This window comes from Octopus sinensis, unplaced genomic scaffold (genome assembly GCF_006345805.1).
Source record: "Octopus sinensis unplaced genomic scaffold, ASM634580v1 Contig02257, whole genome shotgun sequence".
Taxonomy (NCBI): domain Eukaryota; kingdom Metazoa; phylum Mollusca; class Cephalopoda; order Octopoda; family Octopodidae; genus Octopus; species Octopus sinensis.
In genome coordinates this window covers 1-11,197 of record NW_021825521.1, presented here as the reverse complement: position 1 = coordinate 11,197, position 11,197 = coordinate 1, and the positions used below count along the sequence as shown (strand labels likewise).

The following is an 11,197-nucleotide window of genomic DNA, read 5'->3' as shown; positions in this document are numbered from 1 at the left end:
TTTTACTCTTTTACATGTTTCAGTCATTTGACTGTGGCCTTGCTGGAGCACCGACTTTTGTCCAGTAGATCGACCCGAGGACCTATTATTTGTAAACCTAGTACTTATTCTATCGGTCTTATATACCGAACCGCTAAGTTATGGGGACGTAAACACACCAGCATCGGTTGTGAAACTATGTTGGGAGGACAAACACAGACACAGTAACATACACACACACACATACATACATACATACATACATACATATATATATATATATATATTCATATATACGACGGGCTTCCTTCTGTTTCCGTGTACAAAATCCACTGACAAAGCTTTGGTCGGTCCGTAGGCTATGGTAGAAGACATTTGCCCATGGTGCCATGTAGTGGGATTGAACCCGGAACCATGTGGTTGGTAAGCGAGCTACTTCCCATACAGACACTCCTGTTTATTAACCTGAGAACAAGTTGAAGGTGAGCTCTGACTGGTTGTATGCAAATTAGTTCATTAATGGGATCCGGAACACTCGAGGGAGAAAAAAAATTTCGTGGCTGGGTCAAATGAGACGATGCGACCAACATGGGTATGGGTGGACTGTGCTCACACACGCACAAACACCCACACATATAGATACATGCAAAGACGCACACTCGTAGCTATTTATGCTTTAAAAATGTTGACCTTAAAACCGTGACATTCTGAAGAAATTGTATGAGTGTGTGGGTCAGCCAATATGTGTGTGTGTGTGTGCTTTCATTTCTGTTTCGCTGAATTTGTGAAAGCGGGACGGAGAAGTTGTTGACATCGATGACAATTTTCGTATATTGCTTCTTCTTTTTTTAATTTTTTCAGTCATTAAATTGCGGCCATGCTGGGTTACCGCCTTGCAGGATTTTTAGTCGAACCAATTGACCTCATTAAAGTACATTTTTTCAGCCTGGTAAGTATCCGCTCAGTTTATATATATATATATATATATATATATCAGTAACAATAAAGGGTGAAATTAATTAATTTGGAATAATTATTAATTACACCAAGTAGATTTCGGCATGTAAAAGCCTCATTCGAGGAAAATTTAAGTAATACTAAGCAATTAAGGGTTTAGCAACTGAGATCCCCTTTTAGTAGAAAGAATAGCTATAACTCTTTGACTGCTATTTCTAAATTCGGTGTGTGGTGAGGCAATTTGTTGCTAAACCCTTAATTGCTTAGTATATATATATATTATATATATATATATATATATATATATATATAATATATATATATACAGTCCTTAAATCGTAGTCTTCGTTTCTGCTGGGGGCTCTTTCCATAAAGAAGTTTAGCATATAGCATCTGTTTAGGGATCCTCTGATCATTAACCTAAAGAAAATGTCCAGTCCATCATTATACTCTGTGCTTTTATAATTTGACAAATTCAACCTCTCTTCTCTGGGCAACATATTTTCGTTTTGATGCTTTTAAAATATGAAAATTACTTTGACAGTCATTGACCAGAACAAGATGAAGATCTCAGTCAGTAAAGGAATTTGTCTGGGGTCATCAAAGTTTGAAGTTACTCTTTTTAGTTTTATAAAGTCACTAAAAGTCTTACGTTTTCTCAATTTAAAGAAAACTAACACTTTTATAAATGAGTTTATTGCTACGCATTAAATGTTAAACTAAATTTGCTCCAGCTGGTCTATATAAACAGTAACCTATAGCTTTGAACAGCTTTATTATTTTGTTGTGTATTTACATGGCATATAATGTGTGAATAGAATTTCTCCCCCAGTTATCCAAGCAAAAAATCAGAAACTTATGTTATCAATTTATTTAGAATAATTTTGTACAAAGTTTGATACAAAATAATTTTGTTGTGTCTGGGGAGAGTCATTCTCTTTTAGTGCCTTATTATTTAACACACTCACCGGTAAAATTTCGTTTTGCTTTAATAGTAATTATCAATTTCTGAATAAAGTTTCTTTTTATCTAATTTAAATATCTTGATTATTTAATTTGAAAACAATCAGGTTTGTTCACTTCTATCACAAAAGAATCCAATAAAAAGTGGAGAATACTTATGAATCTTCCTTTCCAATTCCACAAAAGTCTGCTCGGTAGAGCTTCCTGTCACATCTTATAATGTACATGAAGGTCTCATATGTTTTACTTATTTGATCTTGGTCTCTGCTGTAAGAACTTGAAATCTAATTTCAAATTAAAATAACAGTGGAGTAATATGAAGGTAAATATTGTAAGGAAGAATTGTACTCTTCCTTTATCTGAAGTTATTTAAAAAGAGGGAGACACATGCAATTAAAACAACAAATGTTGTGTCATTATTTTATTATCTCAGACTTTTTCAGCACAGCTATTGTTTAATTATAATTTTTTTGATTTATTTTCATATGTATAATAGTGAAGTTTTATTTTTACTGACGAAAATTTCAGTAATTAGTAAATAACGAAGGTCATAAAGTAAGAATATAAAATTAAAATATTGTATATTGCACTCAAAACCCCTGGAATTTTTATTCAACCACCACCACTTTGGAGAGTCCTGTCTTAAACCACAACAGGACAAAGTGAGATATATCCTTAGATACATCATGTATTATATAGAAATACTATCTCTATAGGATATATAAAGGGAAAAGACATCAATATATATATATATACCAGGCATTCTACTCTCAGCTAAAAATGAAGGTAGATAACTATCAATATAGCAGAAGATATTAAAGCTGTCTATATAACAATGGGGTTGTTTAGGGAGGGGATTAGATATACAACAACAGCAACAACAATAAATGAACATTTCAAAGTTTGTCTTTATTTTAAATGTGAATTTTTAACAAAGGAGCCAAACCAGTGAATGGATCACTATGTGGCTGATATACCTGCTAGAATTAGCAGCTAAATTCACACGATATCACTGTACAGAAGGGCATATTGGACAATGTGGTTGTGGGTTCTCTTTGGAAATAGGTATGATGGTCTTGGCTGGCATGCGTTTGATCATAAGTCTCTGTTTGGTCAAGGTTAATCTGAGGCTAAACAACAACAGTTACACAGAAATTCACTTTGCGTCTAATGACAGACATTCCATCACAGCGACACATTCAGCTTCTTCAAGAGCTGCACGTAATGTTGCGTGTGTCCGTGTTTCTGGGTCGCAATTCCTGTACCATTCGTAAAGCATCAGGTAGCCTTGTTTTACAGCGTCAATAGACTCATCATCAATTTTCAGTTTAGTTGTATCAACTCCTAAAAAAATTGCTGCAAAAGACACAACAATAAGAAATAAATGCAACAACATCAACAATATTAACAATAATATAAAAGATGTGTGCTGTTATAAACATAACAAAGAAACTATTTCAAGAGAGAAATATAAAAAAATAGCTAAGAAACAAGAAAATTATAAGACATTGTTTTCTATTTCTAGGGATGATGAGAAAAATAACAAAGTGGTTAAATTAATGGAGATTTTTTAAAAAATTAGTTAAAGTTTACACTTGAGAATCTTTTAAGGTAAACCGATGGCAGATGTGTTTGTGAAGGCAAAAGTGCATGAGAACCTAAAGAATCAATATAGGGTACCAACAGGCAAACCATTTGATCCATTCATTCCCTCTGCTCAATATTTCTGGGAGAGTTGTGGGGATAGAGTCCCCAGGCATTTCTTCCATAGGGGCCTATCAGATGTAACCATCATTACATATTTTGGTTGGATTCCCAAGCATCAACAACTAAGTCTATGGATATCATCCAACTATTTAGTGCTTGGTCTACCCCTGGGTCTCCTACTCCATTGGTTTTGACTTTGAGAACCTGTCTTGTAATTCAATCCTGCGACATTCTGATCACATGTCCTAGGTACCAGAGATGTGAAGAAGTGGCTCCACCTGGAGAGACTCCCAGATCTCTGAACTATAAATCCTATTGGGTAACATTACTCCAGAGACCCTTCAGAGAAATCCCATATATCTGTCTTAATCTGGCAGATTTCAGATCTGATATTCAAAGGGTCATGAAAGTAATGTCTCTGTGAAATCAATCACCTTGCAAAGTTCCCAAAATGACACTGAAAATCAAATGAATAATGATAGACCAACAGTCGATTATTCTCAGTCAAATCCAATCCTTTTTGAATCTACTCCAGATTCAATCAATTCTCCTGAACCCATTCAGTTATTCTTATGTCTCAGTGAGAGAGAGAACCAGCCATGGTCTGGCTTCACTTGTGAATATTCATTTTCTGGCAAATTTCCTTAGAGTCATTCTCTCTTTTTGGATGTGGGGAATATGATATGATTTGGCTGTGTCACCCCTATACTAAGTCTGTTTTTACTGAAGCATTTACAAACATATGTCATGTGGTAAAGTCATTTCAATATGGCAATATAAAAGAGAGAATACCAAACTAATTCCCTATGGATACCGTATTTATTACAACGAGTGGCTTGTAAACGTATCTAACGAGCGAAAGTTAGATACGTTTACAAGCCACTCGTTGTAATAAATACGGTATCCATAGGGAATGAGTTTGGTATTTTATTTATTACACACGAATAAACGACCATATTTTATTAACCCAATAACTAAATTCTTCACGTTTAGTTGTAACTTATGAATGACAAAAGTAGTGCCGTCACCGGGACCTCGGGTCATCACCATGAATTGACCAATCAGAAGCAGCGCTGTCACCGTTACCTCGGGTCATCACCATGGATTGACCTATCAGAAGCAGCGCTCGTAGTATCTGACATATGTTAGATACCAAAAATATCTCAAAGTGTTCTCAATCACATGTGTGTAATAAGTGCAATTATCACTTTCAAACACAATAACCCAATCCCTAATGTCTTCAAGAAGACCCTAACTCATAGTCTTTTGATGGAGTAAAGACGAACCAAAAACGTTGTCATTAACTCAGCTGTTTACCCTTAACATATTTTTCTTCTTTCTTCCAATATTAAATGCTACTTGTATTTTCTTGTGTATCCATAATTACCAACCTCAGTGGATACTTTATGAAATACCAGTAATATCATTAATAGAATTTATTTTGCAGCTAACCATTCCACTGGAAATTAGGAATGTAACCTGTTCTCTTTCATCCTGACAAATGAAATAGCTCAGGTGAATGTAAAATTTATAGAAATCAATTAGGTAGTGTAATTTTATACTCACCTACTTGCCACCAATCTCTTCCTAACCTCTTAGCCACTCTCAGAAGATCCTTTTCCTTCAGCTGTGGACTCCCTGAAATAAATATTTCCAAATTTTATAATTTATACTAAATTTCTTAATCTTTATTCTTGAGGCATGCTTATCATCAATGGTCAACTGGTGACCACTATGATTTTGGTCAACCTTTTTAATCTATGTAATAGCTCAATATTTTGGTCCACAACAAAATAGATTAAACTTCTTAAACTTCGTCTCTCTATCAACACATCCTACATAATCTAACAATGTTGCATTTGTCACATTTAATTATCATTTGATAAGACTATTTTTCTCACAGTTCTCTATTTCCCTTCTTATATCTGTACCAAACCTGTGACATGACTTCACTCACCAACATTTTTCTCATCTTCTGCTTAATTCTAATGTCAAACAAGGTGGTTTCCAAAGACCTAACCACAAATACACGGCAGACAAATTCATGTAGGATAAACATACACCTGACATCTTTGTGAAGGGTTGATGTTGGTAATCTTGAATCGTAACTCCGCACATCCCAGGTCACAAGAACATCATCTGATTCAGGAAATATTTTAAGACTCCTTAATAAAGAAGTTCTTTAAAACCCTTTATTCCCCAAAAGTTTTGGCTTATCTATTGCTTATAAGATGTCTTCTTTTTGTGCTATTATCTCGATGCCTCTACTCTTGTGGGACAATGAGGTAGTGTACCATCACCCTAAACAGTTTCTCTTTAACCTTTGACATGCTTTCTTCTGCTACTTTGAATTTCACTTATTTCTGCTGAGCTTTGGCCAATGACGGCAACATTTATTTGCCTTCAAACCTATTCTTGACCAACTAATTAATTAATACAGTCTATTCAGAACTATTTGCATATCCTTTTGCTCTGTTGTTTGTGTTGTTATGTCATCCATTAATGTCGTCTTAGGGGACTTCACTCGAGTTATTTCTTCTGATCAATCTGCTGATCTAATAAACATTTCCATAACAAGTACAAACAAAATGACTGATATTGTGCAACCCACGGCAATTCCAGTCTCCAGACGATGCGAGTCTGTTGTGAAATATTCTGTCCTGAAGCGCATTTTGAAATTATTACAGCAACTCTTCATTAGATTCTTAATCTTTTCTCGTATATAAAAGACGTCCGTTGTTTTCAGCAACAATTCGTGTAGTACAGAACGATAAGCATTAACCTGATCAAGCCATACAACATTCAAATCGCTTTTGTTCTTCTTTGTATCTTGTATCGCATCCCAGATTCAAAATGCAAGTTCCACACATTCAGGGATTCCTGTCTTCTCTCTTTTACTCTTTACTCTTTTATTTGTTTCAGTGAGCTGACTGTGGCCATGCTGGAGCACCGCTTTTAGTCGAGCATATCAACCCCAGGACTTATTCTTTGTAAGCCTGGTACTTATTCTATTGGTCTCTTTTCTCGAACAAATAAGTTACGGGGACGTAAACAAACCAGCATCGGTTGTCAAGTGATGCTGGGGGAACAAACACAGACACACAAACATATACACATACATACATATGTATATATATGCGACGGGTTTATTTCAGTTTCCGTCTACCAAATCCACTCACAAGGCTTTGTTCGGTCCGAGGCTATAGTAGAAGACACTTGCCCAAGGTGCCACGCAGTGGGACTGAACCCGGAACCATGTGGTTTGTAAGCAAGCTACTTACCACACAGCCACTCCTACGCCGTCTGGATACTTTCCGTCCCATAACCATTATTTTGGAGATATGTAGTTGATCTCTTAGCAAGTACACCCATGTAAATCTTGCCATCTTCGTTCACGGTTGGAATTGTTCTGAACTGGTCGGTCGATTTTCCTTTAGCTCCCTTTGATAAGTAAACTCCTTTTACCTTGCATCAGCCATCCAGTTCACCTTTATATCACAACTTCCAAAGTAGTAGGTAATACTTATAACACAATTGGGTATAATGCTTGTACACTTTCCATAGTACACCATCCCCTCCTGGGGCACTCTTTGCTCTTGTCCTCTTCCCTCAGCTATATACTTGCTTCTTACTGAAATCACCAAGCTGAAATATTTGATTGCTGGTTTCCTTGGTAATTTCAAACTGTCCATGAGTGGGAATGTTTGATTTCACTTTGTGTCAGTGTAGGACGCCCGTGTCAACCCGTCTCTTTGCATCTTTATTGCATTTTAGCTTTCCACTCTTAGTATCTGCAAACTGTTTCTGAGTAACCTCATATGGGTTCTTAGCAAGCTGCTCTCCATACCCTTTACTATCCTTTCCTGTTTCAACATGTCTCATATTTCTTTGAATAAGTTAAAAAGGGACGTTTAAGTTTTTTGAGGACATGACAATCTTTCTAGAACATGTGCCACCATAAAATGCACCCAGGACCCTTTATAAAGAGGTCGATGTTAAGAAGGGATTACCACCATAGAAAGGCTGAAATATTTTAGTGAGATGTGTTCCTCCACAAATGAAGTTGGGCAGTAATTCTCAATAAGAACTGACTTGGACAGTGACCACCCATGGGAATATGGAAATCATAAATGATGAAGGTCATATCATTGCATTGTATCTTCAAGCGAGAAAGAGAAACAAGGGTTGTTTCATCAAGAAAGCAAAGTCTTCTGCTTGGATAAAGACAATGTTTAGTGGATGTAATGATAGATTTAGTATCAGTGAAAAACGACAGGCTGTTCACACTTGGAAGATATTTCATAGTAATTCTGCCACATTATGAAAAGCATCTACCTAAACAACCACAATAATAAACAGGAAAAATCATAATTTCCTCACTTGTTTACACTTCAACTACATCACTAGTTTCCTGTGGAAATGATAAAATTAACTTTGTTGTGCCTTTTTAATCCATTATTACAAACTGTGCTTACCTCGGTGGATATTTCATGACCTTTCAGTAATATCCATATCTTTAATACAATTATTTTGCAGCTAATCTTTCAATTTGAGAGTAAGAATATAACATGTTTTCAGTTATTCTTTCAAGCACAATATGCCCAGGGTAAGTAAACTTTATAGAAATCAATTGGGAACTGTTATTTTATACTCACCACCTTGCTTGGATGTAGCCCCTAATAACTGTGCATCTGATTGAACTCCTTTGTCCTCAAACTTTGGAGACACTGAAAGAGATATTTCAAGGTAAAGTATACTAGCCATCTCAATATGGCTAACCATATTGTTACTGTAGCTTGTAGCCCCAGGAGATCATCGTCTCCAGCTGGATTTAGGCACACTTTCTGTGCCCTTATGATATTTGCAAAGGGAGGTCATCCCTCTCTCGTCAACCTAAGTGATACGCACGGACTGCAGTTTCTAGGTATTTGCCTGTCTTCGATATTTCAAGGTTTTACATTTAATCGTATTTCTTTATTATAAATAAACTATATTCTTTTATTTTTAGACATTTCTATCACTAATGGTCAACTGGTGACACTGTGGGTTTGGTCAAGATTTTTATACTCTCTACAGTGACCCCATGTGATAATTCAGTATTTACGTCCACAACGAAATTGACTGACCGTCCTAAATCTCCACTATCTATTAAGACATCATACATAATCTAACAATGTTACGGTTATTTCATTTAATTATCACTTGATAAAACTGTTTCCCCTTAGTTCTGTCTTTCTGTTCTTCTATCTGTGTCCAATCTATGACATATCATTGTTGTCTCACTTCTAGATTTCACTAACCAACATTCGTCTTATCTTCTGCTTAATTGTAAAGTCAGGGAAGTTGGTCATCAAAGATCTAACCACAGACACGACAGACAACTTCAAGTAGGATAAACATACAACTCCTCTCTTTGTTAAACGTTGCTGCTGGTAATCATTAATTTTAACTGCCTGCATCACAGTTTAACAGGATGTCAAGTGAAATATTTGAAAACTCCCTAAAAGTTTATTTTTTAAATGGTGAGCAATGAATAGTTTTACACAGGTGGAACGGAAGGTGATATCAGGTGTTCTAAAAGACATCACCTCATTAACAACTTATAAGAAACTGTTCATCCATATATTATTACAGTGAAAATAACTGAAATGATATACCTGAACAGGTTTTCAAGAAAATAGGGTATCTCTGTTGACCCTATTTTATACAGCAGTCAAAGTTTACCCACTCATTTGATGTTTCCTCTATGACTGTGGTGGACGTCCAAGGTTTGAAAACCCAGTCACAAGTAAATTTGAGAACACAAAAGTTACACCATTAAATGACAGAGACTGTCTTTCTGATGCCAATATAAGAAGAAGATTACGAGGAACATGTAACTCTACTTACATCCCACACCATCAACACTACTATACCATTTGTCCCTTATGCTAATTAAGATTAACTAATTAAAAAAGGTCATTATCATGCTTTATGAAATAAATTTAATTAGTGTCGCATATATAAAGAAATATGTTTCACAACATACTGTTTGATACGGAATGAAAGTAGAACAATAACATCTGAACATTACTGGACGTTGGATGTCAATAATCCCAAATTGTAGGGCTATGGTCCTATACCCAAGAAAACAATAGAAATCCATAGAGGGTAGCACAATGTAAAATCTTAGATGAGGGCAGAAGATGATGCTATGACAAAATAAGGTTACATTTCAGAGGTAAAAGCATTGAGTACTGGTGTGGACGTAATCGCCTTACCCACTGCCCCAAACTGGCCGGCATTAAGCTAACGTTTCAAATCAGTTTTCTTATGCATATTAAAGCAGGGAACTGGCAGAATCGTTAGCACATTGCCCCAAATGCTTAGAGGCATTTCTTGAGGTTTAATGTTCTGAGTTCGAATTCTGCCTTGGTTGACTTGGCTTTCATCCTTTAAGGGCGGATAAAATAAGCAGCAGTTGAGCACTGGGGGTGATTAAATTGAAATACCCCCTACATCGAGCTCTCTGGCCTTGTGTCAAAACTTTAAAATCAATATTCTTATACCGAGTTTATAATATATTTTTTGTTATTTTATGACCCCAATATGTATTCAAATCAGAGATGTTCTTGGTAGATACCCCAGCGAGAAGCAACATGTTACGACAAATATCTCACTAGGCAACAACAACAACAACAATAACCTATCGGGAAACAGAGCCCAGGACTTGGGAGAGAAAGAAAGAAAAACTTTCTCATCAACTCATCTAAGGTGCCACGCCGTGGGACTGAACCCGGAACCATGTGGTCGGTAAGCAAGCTACTTACCACACAGACCTCTTTAATTAATAGAATTACTTTACAGTTAAACTTTCAAAAAACGCATTTTTTACATTATTGAGAGACATTCCTATCAGCAATGGTCAATTGGTACCATTAATGATTTTGGTCCACATTTTTCTAGTTTCTGTTCACCTGTTTACCCCTAACAACAACATATCTTAGTTCTTGGTTCCAAAAGACAATATTAACTCTATTGTGTTTTCTAATTTATCCATTTTTCCATCCATGGCAACAAAGATTTTATGAAATCTCAGCGATATATTTCATCGACTCCTTTTGCAGCTAACATTTCAAATGGAGATTAGAGATGGGCCCTGTTCTCAGTCCTTCTGACAAACAAAACAGCTCAGGGAGTGGGGAATTTATAGGAATCAGTTAGGTACATTGATTTCTATAAATTTTTCCATCGCTTGTGTTTTATGGAAACGAATTGGCCATAGCAAGTGGAGGCGCCGGGCTTAATGGTTAGGGTACTTGACTCATGATAGTAAAATTGGGGTTTCGATTCCTTCACCAGGCAATACGTTGCGTTCTTGAGCAAAACACTTCCATTCACTCAGCTGGCAAAAATAAGTAATCTTACAGCGAATTAGTGTCCTGTTCAGGGAGGAATGTATACGCTAGAGAAACCGGGAAACCAACCCTATGCCTCTTATGGGATAACATAATTAGGTACAGTTATTTTATACTCACCAACTGGTCCTGCCACCATCTGGACTTCCATCTTTGACGAATTTGGACCAACTGAAAAATACATTTCAAAGTGG

The 11,197-nt window shown here is 36.1% G+C and overlaps 1 protein-coding gene across 2 annotated transcripts; it reads right to left on the bottom strand.

Annotated features, from left to right (window-relative positions):
• Window positions 1-2,787: 2,787 nt before the first annotated feature.
• Window positions 2,788-11,183, bottom strand: LOC115227240. 2 transcript variants are annotated; one of them, XM_029798131.2, is made up of 4 exons: window positions 11,124-11,183; window positions 8,262-8,333; window positions 5,173-5,244; window positions 2,788-3,255 (listed from the first exon to the last, which is right to left on the bottom strand). In XM_029798131.2, exons 1-4 carry the CDS (start codon window positions 11,152-11,154, stop codon window positions 3,056-3,058), a joined length of 375 nt encoding a protein of 124 aa, XP_029653991.1. In that variant the 5' UTR covers window positions 11,155-11,183; the 3' UTR covers window positions 2,788-3,055. The 2 variants fall into 2 exon arrangements, with proteins under 2 accessions (XP_029653991.1, XP_029653990.1); XM_029798130.2 differs by lacking the exon at window positions 11,124-11,183 and having other exon boundaries at window positions 8,262-9,920.
• Window positions 11,184-11,197: the final 14 nt, after the last annotated feature.